Genomic DNA, 13,495 nt, shown 5'->3' on the forward strand with positions numbered 1-13,495 from the left:
CAGTGTGAGACGTACGACGATCTTATCCGTAAGGGCAATGCGGAGAAATTTGGCGTTAATAGCCTATGGCAGCGAATGCCTTTGCTAAATGCACGACATCGCCTGCAGCGCCTGTCCTGGACGACCAGCTCGGTTGGCTGGTCAGGTCAGGTCACATCCGATTTCATGATGATGGTGTGACACAGCTCTCACGAAGCCATGGACCCAAGTTGTCAACAAGGCACTGTGGAAGTTGGTGGTGGCTTGATAACGGTGTGGGCTGTCTGTATGGAAATGAATGGATCCTCTGACCCAACAGAATCCGATCATTAAGGGGAAAGAGCTATCTATGTTCGGCTATTTTGATACCATTTGCAGCCGTTCATAGACTTCATGTTCGCAAACAGCGATGCAATTTTTGTGGATGACAATGCGCCCTATCATGGGGTCACAATTGCATTGGTTTTAATGGCATTCTGGAGAATTTGAGCGAATGATTTGACCAACCAGATCGCCTGGCATGAATCCTATCAAACTTTTATGGGACATAATTGGGAGATCAGTTCGTGCACAAAATCCTGCAGCATATGCACATGCGCAATTATAATCTGCATGGAACTTTTAACGACTGCTTGAGTGCATGCCACGTCGAGCTGCTACACCACACTGGGCATTAAGATGTCCGACATGGCACCCCCTGACATTTGTCACCTGATTATATCATGATGTACGACACTTTGACCATGTTTCACCATCATTTGCACAGATATTCTAGCTGTGTGCAGACAAACGCAGAGATTTCCGTACAATCTGTCTTCTCCTGCTTTATCAACGGACACTGTCCCACACATCTCTCCACGACCTTAACGATCTTGGCTGAACAACATAACAGAAATACCCATTCCCATCAAAGCAAAATCCTTGCTATCGCACTTCATCGCTCAGCCACTTTCTCAAAGTCCTTCTCAGTAGCGGCGCTATATTAGAGAACTGAATAATATCTTCAGCTTCAGAAGACAATGATATATCTAGTAAAGCAATAAAAAGGAGTACCATCGTCCCCGTAGGCACTTGTTACTCCTTTTCATCCTTCTTTGCAACGATATCTTCCTCATTTTGCGCTGTTCTTAGCTGATGCAGTCTCCTTAAATTTCCTTACCCCAGAAATTGCTATATCAGAAACACTATCATTAGTGCTATTATTGTCATCGTTATTATTATTGTTATTATTATTATTATTATTATTATTATCACTATTACTGGCAGCAGCAACAGCAATAGTACAGGTATTGCCAGTATCAACTTTATTAGCAAAGTCAGTATTATTTACTTGCATTATCATTATAAACACTCAAATCATTTTAATATTGTTTTTATATTAAAATTGTTCTGATGTACAAAAGTTACTGTATATATGAAAACCTGTTCAGATGTAAGAGAGGGCCTGATGGACCTAATCAGATCTCGTTAAATATATACGTAAAACCCATCGAACACTCAATACCCACGTGTGTAAGCTGAACGCTATCCTGGCAAGTAGAATAACGGCTCTTTCACTCCTCCACAGTCGTCATTGCACTCCCAGTTCGAAACCGTTCCTTTGTTACGGGATACAACCAGTATCTGTCTATGGGTGATTGTGCTACTAATGGAGTCATCTGTATTAGCCTGACACAGCTTCAATACAGCCGCCGCTGCCTCTGCAACCTTTGTAGCGTTCAGAATGTGAAAGCTCATTTATTTTTTGTAGCAGCTACACTTTATGCTTCCAAGAAGCTAACATCTCACGATATTTTTGCGTAGGCTTCTGCGGCCAGACTCAGTCGACATAAAAGTTTCTCGGTATGTTACCGCGTAATATTGTATATAACTACTGCTGGAGAAAACCGACGTTTCGGCCACGGTTGCCGCGGTGTTGTTCTGGATCTACTGGTGCGATCTAGCTATGCAGCGTCCCTATATTTCGTTATTACTCTTCATTGTGGATGCGCATTACGTCATAATTTTAAAAAGGCAGTTCATTTCATTGGTCACTTAAGAAAGAATGAGAGGGAACTTTATTTTAATACGTTACTGCGTTGGAGGGAGAGCGTAACCTCTGTTATCTATTATGTACCGTGACTGATGGTCACCGGCGAATGAGAAGTTGGCTCCTCATTGCCTCCTGGTTGCTGGCAGCCAAGATGGAACAAGCCTGAGCCCATTCTCTCTGTTCATGTTCTTAGGGTGTTCAAGCACTTCGAAGGCCTCTCTGATTTTGCGTCGGCTGCTTGGCCAACATACAGGCTTCGCTGGAATTTATTTCTTTTCCGAAATCTTACTACTGTTCTGCCACTGCAGATTTGTTGTGTTGCCCCAGACCAATATAGTGCTCGTGTTCTCGATGCATGTTGCTAGTGGCCTGCCAGTCTCGCCGATACATGCCTCTTCTCCACATTCGAATTCCACTTGTGCACGCCTGCAGTGTGTAATGCATCCACCTTGTCCTTAGCGGAGCCTAGCACGTCCTGGATCCTGCGACCACTGTAGAAGACAGGCTGCACCCCAACCGGTGAAGGTGTTTGCCTCTTCGGTCAGTAACATTTTTCACATAAGGTAAGCGCACTGCTGGAAGCAGTTTGTCTATTTCTTACTTACTTGTATTCGTCGACAAGGCTGTGTGGATCAACTTATCGCTTAGCCATTTGTTAAATACGTTGTGCGTAGCATTTTAAGCTCAGGTGTTAAGTTTTGAGCATCACTTAGGCGCTGCGCACTGATTTCCAAAGAACAGATGACCGAGTTCTTCTAAGCTAGGTAGTGGTAGGATTGAACGTGCAGATACCTATCCGTACGTGTAGGCTTGCGATATAGTCTGCGCCCCAGAGTGACCTCCGTTGTCCTGTACACTTCGACGTCTAGAAATGGAATTGCACCATTCTTCTCTAGTTAGAGCGTGAACTGTATCTTCCCGTGCATGTTGTTAAAATATTCGTGAAACTTCTGTGGCTCCGTTTCGTCATGAGGCCATATAGCGAACGTGTCGTCCACGTATCTGAACACTGCGGAAAAGAAATAAAATCCAGCGAACCCTGTGTGTTGGCCAAGCAGCTGGTTATGACGAAACGCAAAATCAGAGAGGCCACCGAAATACTTAAACACCCTAAGAACGTGAATAGAGAGGATGGACTCAAGCTTGTCCCAGCTTGGCTGCCAGCAGTCAGAGCCCAACAGACCGCACTGTCAACAGGAGGCGCGAGCACTACCGGTGAGTAACTGCCGCCGCGCGGCCGACGTCCAGCAACTGGTAAACGGGAGCCAATTTCTCCCTCCACCGCAGAAACCTATTAAAATGAAGTTCCCTCTCCTTCTTCCGTAATTGACGAATGGAATCAACTATCGTTTTAAAATTATTACATAATGGTTCAAATGGCTCTGAGCACTATGCGACTTAACTTCTGAGGTCATCAGTCGCCTAGAACTTAGAACTAATGAAACCTAACTAACCTAAGGACATCACACACATCCATGCCCGAGGCAGGATTCGAACCTGCGACCGTAGCGGTCGCTCGGCTCCAGACTGTAGCGCCTAGAACCGCACGGCCACTCCGGCTGGCTATGACGTAATGGCATACTCAATAAACAGTAATACCAAAATAAAAGGGACACTGTACAGCTAGAACGCACCAGTAGACCCAGAAGGAGGCCGCTACAACCGTGGCCGAGACGTTGGTTTTCTCCAGCGGTAGTTTTATGCAATATGACGCGGTAACGTGCCCAGCAAACTTTTATGTCAATCTCACGTTATGTTCCATTTTAGTTGATAGCTGAACTTCTTTTATCACCAGTAGCCGACGCCCTCTTACGTCGTTGTAATGTACGGATGTTGGACATAGTGGCGTGGTCCTGTGTTGCAGGACATACCACTGCACGTGACGATGCTGACCTTCCTGCTGATGGCCACGGACCGCTACCGGCTGGTGCTGTACCCCTACAAACCACGCATCCCTGTCTGCATCTGCGCGCTGGGAACCTGGATGCTGGCCATCTGCATCGTGGTGCCATACCCCTTCTACATCACGTATCTCGATCTGGAGGTAAGTGACATGTATGTAAAAGGCGCCACAGGAAAGGAGCTACTCGCAGAACTATCTCACCCACAACACACAGTAATGAGTTCTCTCTCCTCTCTCTCTCTCTCTCTCTCTTTCCTAGCATTTATTCCCTGATGCGGAATCAGCTGTTCTTTTAACTTTGTGGCTGGATGCCATTCCTGTTTCCCCAGTCGGCACTTAACCTTAAGGAGGGAGGTTTTGTACACTGTCTCACTATGCATCATAGAAACTTCGAAGCGTCTTTTAATATTACAACTGTGCGCCAGACCAGAACTCGAGCTAGGGACCAGTGTCCTTTGCTCTACCAGCTGAACTATCCTAACACCCTAGCACAGTTTGCGACTCACCCCCATGGTATTTGTGTGCCAGTCCCATCCAGCCTTTGCTTCGAGGGTCAGTTGGTCAATTTCGTTTCGATAATTCAGTCTGTAGAGCACTTCGCAGGCTCGATTCTGGCTCCAGAACACAATATTATTCTGCGAGGAAGTTTCAGATCAGCATATATTCCGCTCCAGACCATAAATTCGTTCCGAGTATCGTGTCTTGTTCCTTGGTCAAGGACAGAGCTGTTTGCGCAGTAAATGCCAATATTAATTTTTTATGTATGCAACTGTTTAATCGACATACTCATGATGCAGTTAATATCTCCAGTGTGTTCAATAGTTCTTTACGATGAGCTCAGGTACGATTTTTGGTTGTTATTCTTATGCCCCATTTCTACAGTTTGAAAATTGGGTTCATATGTTGTGCATTTCAGTATACATGTGAATCGCATGTAGCTAAGTCATACTGCCTATTACACACTGATGACATGCAAGTGACATTCTGTTTGTAAGGATATTTGTGTTTTCATCCACTTTAGCTGACAGTCAGTATTCATTCCTAGAAATTTTACATTTATTACACGCTACCATTTACATTTAGTTTGTTAGTGTAGTTTTCAATCTTCAAACTGAAATTCATTGCGTCTGCATTCTTGATGTTCAATGCTATTATATTGTGTATTGACCAACTGTAAATTTCCCTGAGAGTTCGATTTGCTTTCTCTGCAAGGAATTCTCTTGTTTTTTCAGTGGCTATAGTACGGTTTTCATCATTTCATCAACAACGAGAGTTTTCCCTGGAAAAGTGAACCTACCTCCCATGAATATTAACGTATTTTGGCTATGGCAAGTTTTTTACTAAAATTTTAGACTTTTTCCTTTTTTTTCGTCAGTCTTCAGATTGGTTTGATGCGGCCCGCCACGAATTCCTCTCCTGTGCTAACATCTTCATCTCAGAGCAGCACTTGCAACCTACGTCCTAAATTATTTGCTGGATATATTCCAATCTTTGTCTTCCTCTACAGTTTTTGCCCTCTACAGCTCCCTCTAGTACCATGGAAGACAATCCCTCATGTCTTAACAGATGTCCTATCATCCTGCCCCTTCTCCTTATCAGTGTTTCCCACTTGTTCCTTTCGTCTCCGATTCTGCGCAGAAACTCCTCATTCCTTACCTTATCAGTCCACCTAATTTTCAGCACTGTTCTGTAGCACAACTTCTCAAATGTTTCGATTCTCTTCTGTTCCGGATTCCCCACAGTCCAAGTTTCACTACCATACAATACTATACTCCAGACGCACGTTCTCAGAAATTTCTTCCTCAAATTAAGGCCGATATTTGATATTAGTAGACTTCTCTTCGCCAGGACTGCCCTTTTTGCCAGTGCAAGTCTACTTTTGATGTCGTCCTTTCTCCGTTCGTCATTGGTTATTTTACTACCTAGGTAGCAGAATTCCTTAACGTCATCTACTTCGTGACCATCAATCCTGATAAGTTTCTCGCTGTTCTCATTCCTACTACTTCTCGTTACCTTCCTCTTTCTTCGATTTACTCTCAACCAATACTCTGTACTCATCAGACTGTTCATTCCGTTCAGCATAATTCTTCTACACTTTCACTCAAGATACCAATGCCATCAGCAAATCGTAGAATTGATATCCTTTCTCCTCGAATTTTAATTCCACTCATGAACCTTTCTTTTATTTCCGTCATTGCTTCCTCGATGTACGGATTGAACAGTAGGGGCGAAAGGCTACAGCCTTGTCTTACATCCTTGTTAATACGAGCGCTTCGTTCTTGATCGTCCACTCTTATTATTCCCTCTTGGCTGTTGTACATTTTTATATGACCCGCCTATCCCTATAGCTTACCCCTAACTTTTTTATAGAATTTCCAGCACCTTGCACCATTTTACACTGTTGAACGCTTTTTCCACGTCGATAAACCCTATGAACGTGTTTGATTTCATTATTAACCTCAACGTCAGAATTGCCTCTCTCGTGTCTTTACCTTACCTAAAGGCAAACTGATCGTCATCTAGCGCGCATCCTCAGTTTTCTTTTGCATTCTTCTGTATATTATTCTTGTAAGTAACTTGGATGCATGAGCTGTTAAGCTGATTGTGCGACAATTCTTGCACTTGTCAGCAAGTCGTTTTGTTGCCAGTTCCCCCAATGATTTTAGAAATTCTGATGGAATATTATCTATCCCTTATTTGATGTTAAGTCCTCCAAAGCTCTTTTAAATTATGATTCTAATTCTGGATCCAGTATCTCTTCTAAATCGACTCCTGTTTCTTCTTCTATCACATCAGACAAATCTTCCCCCTCATAGAGGCTTTCAATGAATTCTTTCCACATATCCGCTCTCTCCTTTGAATGTAACAGTGGAATTCCCGTTGCACTCTAAATGTTATCGCCCTTGATTTTAATGTCACCGAAGATAGTTTTAACTTTCCTGTATATTGAGTCTGTCCTTCCGACAATAATCTCTTTTTCGATGTCTTCATATTTTTCCTGCAGCCATTTGGTCTCAGCTTCCTTGCACTTCCCACTTATTTCATTTCTCAGCGACTTGTATTTCTGTATTCCTGAGTTTCCCGGAACATTTTTGTACTTCCTGCTTTCACCGATCAATTGAAGTATTTCTTCTGTTACCCATAGTTTCTTTGCAGTTAACTTCTTTGTACCTATATTTTCCTTCCCAGCTTCTGTGATGGACCTTTTTAGAGATGTCCATTCCTCTTCAACTGTACTGCCTACTGACCTATTGCTTATTGCTGTATCTATACCCTAAATCACTTCAGGCAAATGCCGGGATGCTACCTTTGAAAGGGCACGGCCGACATCCTTCCCTAATCCAATGAGACCGATGACCTCGCTGTTTTGTCTCTTCCCCGAACAACCCAGCCCAACAACATCCAATTCGTAATTCGTTAGTACTTTGGTATCCCACGTCTTTGCCTACTGGTTCTTCCTGACTAATGTCTTAAACGTCAGCCTACTCTTCATCACTATTGTGATCTGAGTCTATATCTGTTCCTGAGTACGCGTTACAATCCAGTATCTGATTTCGGAATCTCTGTCTGACCATGATGTAATCTAACTAAAATCTTCCACTATCACCCGGTCTTTTCCGAGTATACGTCCCCCTCTTGTGATTCTTGAACAGAGTATTCGCTATTTTAACTGAAACTTCTTACAGAACTCAATTAGTCATTCTCTTCTCTCATTCCTTGTCCTCAGCCCACATTCTCCTGTAACCCTTTCTCCCCTACAACTGCATTCCAGTTCCCCATGGCCATTAGATTTTCATCTCCCTTTACATACTGTATTACCCTATCAGTATCTTCATACACTTTATCTCTTCATCTTCAGCTTGCGCCATCGGCATGTGTACCTGAACTACGTTTTCTGTGTTGTTTGGCTGTCGATTCTGATAAGGACAACCCTGTCACTGAACTGTTCACAGTAACACACGCTCTGCCCTACCTTCCTATTCATAACGAGTTCTACTCCCGTTATACCATTTTCTTCTGCTGTTGATATTACCCTATACCCATCTCACCATAAATCATTGTCTTCTTTCCATTTCACTTCACTGACCCCTACTATATCTAGATTGAGCCTTTGCATTTCCCTTTTCAGATTTTCTAGTTTCCCTACCACGTTCAACCTTCTGACATTCCACGCCCAGACTTGTAGAACGTTGTCCTTTTGCTGATTATTCAGTCTTTTTCTCATGGTAACCTCCGCCTTGGCAGTCCCCTCCAGGAGATCCGAATGGGGGACTATTCCAGAATCTTTTGCCAATGGAGAGATCATCATGACACTTCTTCAATTACAGGCCACATATCCTGTGGATACACGTTACATGTCTTTAATGCAGTGGTTTCCATTGCCTTCCTCATGCCGTTGATCATAGCTGATTCTTCAGCCGTCAGGGGCGGTTTCCCATCCCTAGGACAAGAGGGTGTCCTGAACCTCTGTCCGTTTCTACGCCCTCGTTGACAGAATGAAAGTGACTTCTTATGCCGGAAGGCTTCGGCTGCCAATGCTGATTATTAATTAAAATTCAAGCACCGGTGGAACTCGAACCGAAGACTTTCTGGTTATGAATCAAAGGCGCTACCCCTAGACCACGGGTGTATTTTAGACTTACTTTGATGTATATTGTGCCTCTAGTCTTTGTACCTGATTGTTGCGTATGATGAATATTAGTCATCGATAACCCCCCTTGTTCCTAATGCTTGCAGCTTATTTAGTAGACACTCGCGGTCAAGCGTATCAAAAGCCTTAGAAAGATTTAAAATATGCCTGGGACATTCTCATCTTTGTCAAGAACATCAAGTGCCGCTTTTGCGAATTCTACTATGGCTGATTCCGTACTTCTACACTTCAGAAACCGAATTGAGTCACATAGAACGCTGTATTTATTCAAGTAACTCACTAATTTTGGAGATTGGTGACTCTTGACAAATGGGTCGGCAATTTTCTATATCTTCTGCATTACCTGTCCTTAGTAGAGGTACAACTCTTCGTGTCTTAAATACTCTGGAAATTTCCCTGATGTGAAGCATTCGCTTACCATGTTTGTAATGGAGCTTGTATAGCCTCTATGTATCGCTTCAAGCACACTTGTTGGACCTCAGTCTACGACTAATAACTTTTATCTTTTCCGTTTTTGTACAGTTTTACTGACTTCATACTCTGTGGTTGGTAACGACATTTTGTACTTAGACCATAATTATTTACAGGTGTTATAATGGTTTTTGCGAATTTTTGCTGTTACTCCTCTGCAATACTTGAAAAATGCTCATTCACATTCTCTGCTATATGGTGTAGACAATTTTTACTGTATCGCCCTCCCTTATGTGGATGTTGTTATGTCTATGTTTATCTCTCCCTGTTACCTTTTTTATGACATCCAAGAGTGATTTTCTTTTATTCCCTCCATTGTGTATTACTTTTTCATTAAATGACTTTTTCGCATCAGTCAGAACCCTCCTATAAATCTTTTTGTACCAATGACATAAATTCAAGGACTCTTGGTCATTAGGACTCTTTTTCATGGAATTGAGGTACTGAAGAGTTCAGGAGGACATCTTAATATCTGCTGTTATCGATTTGTTTTTATGAGACACTCATAGTGACGTGGGTACTTTTGTAAATGACTTTCCAAAGTGCAATTTAAGTAAGACTGAGAATTTAGCGACTTTCACGTTTACATTGGTTTCTCTAAACACTTCATCCCAGCTTTACTTTGATAGGTCTTTTGACAAATTTTGTATTTCTATTAAATATCTTGTCACCTTGCACATTATGGAATTTTTCCATACCTGATTTTAGTGTTACTGTTTGGGGTAAAATGTCTGTTACGCCAAGATCTTTTACAGTTACATCTCGCTTTTCCCTTTTGTCCCTACTTCGTACTATCAGTACTTGGTCATTGGAAAGTAATAATGAATAGATAGCAACATGCTGGAAAGGAAAACCTATGCCTTTCCTGTATATATATTACAAATCTATATATTAAATAGGGTCCTTTGGATGTTTGGAATGACTCACTCACCATTCACTTTATTTCAAATAGTAGGTGTGATTCGTTGCATATTCTTCAGATTAGAGACATTTTCTGTGTTCATATACCTATAGTGAGTTTATTGGTATAAATAATACGGTTTTTCCCAATTTTAGGTATACTTCCTCAGCCCTAGAACACACCTTCTCACTTATTTGTCTAAAGTTAATAATACGATCCATACAGGACAGTTAACCATAAATAATCCACTGCATTCCAAGAAGAATAAAGACGTATGAAATGACAATGCCAGAAGGAAAAATGACGTTCATTACTTCACATTATGATTATCTTTAGCACGAACAGAGTAGCATAATGCTACAATAAAAAATTTTTATAGCTTATCCAGTGATCGAAAATATCAGACAGCCAACAGAGAAAAATTTGAAAAAAAATGAATATGTTTTCCATGGCAACTCCTTCTGTTCCGTAGAAGAATTTTTATCATTGTTATGTGTAAAATGTGGTTGGTAGGAACTGCTAACTCACAAATGTGTGATTAAAAACAATCTTATAAATATTCAGCATGTAACATTATTTACAAATTAATTCACGGTGTGAATATAAAATGACTCGTTCCACGTCAGTACGATTTATTGTGCAAATTATCCATGGAACATGATACTAACTACTAAGTAAAACCTGCCTGGTCCTCTCGCATCTTTCCCTCAATCTCAATCACCAATCTGTTTTTCGAGATAGTGCTAAAACGTCTGCTGTTATATGCCACAACACAAATTGCACCATACCTACTTGGGTGTTTCTTGTTCTGGTTTTTATAGCTAGCAGGTATGTACGGTAAACACCACTCTCTTGGTGTTTCCTCTCCTTCCTCAATCTGAATGAACAACTTACATCCAAGTCTCACCGTTTGAGGGGAGCCCAGGGCCCATATTTTCACAATTCCATCGCAGTTCTTCACGGTCTGCTCCCCTTACCATTTCTTGCTTCTTTCAGCGTCTCTTTAACTACTAGCTGTAGTGCAGGTTTTTTGTGAGCTAATGAACTGCTTTTGATGTAAACTTCAAATACGTGGTCTCTTCTCCTTTCTGCCAGAAGTTCTTCAAAGTGCCTTTTTCCACTGTCCAGTAGATATAGTTTGTATTGTGGGTGAGGAATTGCTAGCCATTTTCATCTTCCTTATCATCCTCCACACCCCTTATAATCTCCTATATCCTAGCACATGGTTTCCCACATACTCTTTCCCATACCTTTCCCTTAAAATTTCTTATTAATTTCTTAGCCCTCTTTATGTATCTTGTATCCATTCCAACCCTTTTGGCTCCCAGAGCTTAACGACATGTGATATAGTTCCTTCTTTTCATCAACCATTTCCATCAACTCTCTCTCTTCCAATAAGTTCTTGCTGTTCTCTCCCTTTCCCTTCCTAGAGCCTCCGCCTCTGCTTTGTAACCGATTGTTTCAGGAAACCGTATAGTTCAGTGGCAATAAAGTCCTTCTCCATTGCATCCAATTTTAGATTTAACCTCTGCTGATACAAACTTTGCACTCTGTCTTCTTGTAGAAGATGCATTCTATATTTTGCGTCCTCTACTGCTATAATTCCAGCATCTTCCTCTTTCTTCTCCTTTTTTCTCTTGATCTTAATCGGGAAAGCAACTTTGGAAGTAACTATCAAATGATTGGTGCCACACTCTATTCCTCTCTTTATCCTTACATCTTGTACTTCAATCACCCACTATTTACACACTAGTACATAGTCCATTATTGATTTTAGGTTCCTTGACGTATTGACCGAGATGTATTTATGCGTTTCTTTGCGCCAGGATTAACCGTTCATAGCAGTACACTTCTGAATCTTACAGAAATTAATCAAACTCCTTCCATTATCGTTTTCTACCTCATCTCCCCATGGTCCTACGACGTCATTTTATTCTTCTCTCCATGGTCCTACAACGTCATCATTTAATGTTCTTACAATTCTTCCATTTAAATCCCTCATTATTAACAAATCACGTTCGTCTCAAAATTCGTCAACCACTTGTTGTAGGTCATCGAAGAAGTCTCAAGAGGGTCGTCTAAATTAGGACTATACACTCCAATTATTTTCAGTTTTATTCCATAAAGCCGGCCGGTGTAGCCGAGAGGTTCAAGGAGCTTCAGACTGAAACCGCGCGACCGCTACGGTCGTAGGTTCGAATCCTGCCTCGGGCATGGATGTGTGTGATGTCCTTAGGTTGGTTAGGTTTAAGTAGTTTTAAGTTATGGGGGACTGATGACCTCAGATGTTAAGTCCCGTAGTGCTCAGAGCCATTTTTTTATTCCATAAATTATTGTTATGCTCGTTATTCTTTCATTTACTTCCTTTCAGTTATTTATTCTTCTCTTTCCATTTCCTTCTTATAACATCACCTGCCTCTTATTTAGCTCTTTTAGCTTTTTCCACTCCACTACAAAACAGAATATAGTCTCCAAGTACTTCTTGTCACATCCTTTGCTCCAATGCTTAAACTTCACTTATTTGCATACTTCTATGTGTAAGGTGCTGGAAACATCACGTGTTAACAGTCTGACTCGTGAAACCCTTGAAAATATTGGAGATATCTTTGTACCTTTTGAATTTAAATAAGTGTTTGTACCCTCTTCCTATCTGTGGAAGAAAGCTTTGTCTTTTCTGGGAAGAAAGAGGAAAATGGTAGAAAAACGAATTCTTCATGGACTTGTTGCTCCGTGTGTGACAGAAACTGTAATTCTGTGTAATTTTTTTTTATTTGCCGTCTTTCATGTGGATCTGCATCTTACTAACAGATTAAAGGAATATGGCTATAAAGTGTTTCCCAGAAACTAGAAAATTCGTTCTGCAATGTTCACGTGTAATGCCTCTAATACCGCACATAAAGCAAGTTTAGGGTGATAAGTAAAATTCAGTTTTGCCTCTGGATCCCGTGGCAGGTAGCGCACATTTTGGAAACGATCTTCTCCGTTACGAATAATGCACATCTCAAATATATATACATTTTCGAAAAACATTCAATAATGCACCGTAATGAGGTCAAATAAATAAAATTTGCTCCACAAAAGTATCTAGCTGACTTTACGACGGAACCGAGTCCTCGACCACCTTATTATTCAGGATAGAGAACAATCGACGAAGACAGCTTCAGGTATAACACAAAGTCACAGGGTTCAATCATTTTTCTTCAATACATTACATGAAATTCTTTAGCTTATGCGATTCTGTTTTAGTGTGAGTGCTATCAGCTGAGTGCAAAAACATGTACATGCCGATACTAATATTAACACTGTTACAGCTCCGATTGCGCTGACAAGGCATTAATTCAGTGCAAACACCCAGATTCAATGATGTATGGTAATATTAAACAGATTGATCACTAAGTGTTACAATCTTAGATATCATTTCGTCGATGGCGCATTGGGCAACTGCAGCTTGTCTATGAAAGATAACGTCTACAAAAAGATATTCTGTCGAAAATTGAGGTTGTGGCTAGCAACTGCAGCTTGGATAGCGTCTACAAAAAGATATTCTGTCGAACATTG

General features: G+C 41.3%; 1 protein-coding gene across 1 annotated transcript in view; it reads left to right on the forward strand.

Moving 5' to 3' along the window:
- Positions 1-1,174: 1,174 nt before the first annotated feature.
- LOC124624823 (neuropeptide FF receptor 2-like) overlaps positions 1,175-13,495 on the forward strand; it is a gene marked incomplete at its 5' end in the record, with an annotated part of 228,465 nt that continues 216,144 nt past the window's right edge. Inside the window, 2 exons of the mRNA XM_047149135.1 lie at positions 1,175-1,222; positions 3,855-4,055. Of these exons, the coding sequence (XP_047005091.1) occupies positions 1,175-1,222; positions 3,855-4,055 (249 nt within the window). The remainder of the gene's footprint in view (positions 1,223-3,854; positions 4,056-13,495) is intronic.

This window comes from Schistocerca americana, chromosome 1, assembly GCF_021461395.2.
Source record: "Schistocerca americana isolate TAMUIC-IGC-003095 chromosome 1, iqSchAmer2.1, whole genome shotgun sequence".
NCBI classification, from domain to species: Eukaryota; Metazoa; Arthropoda; class Insecta; order Orthoptera; family Acrididae; genus Schistocerca; species Schistocerca americana.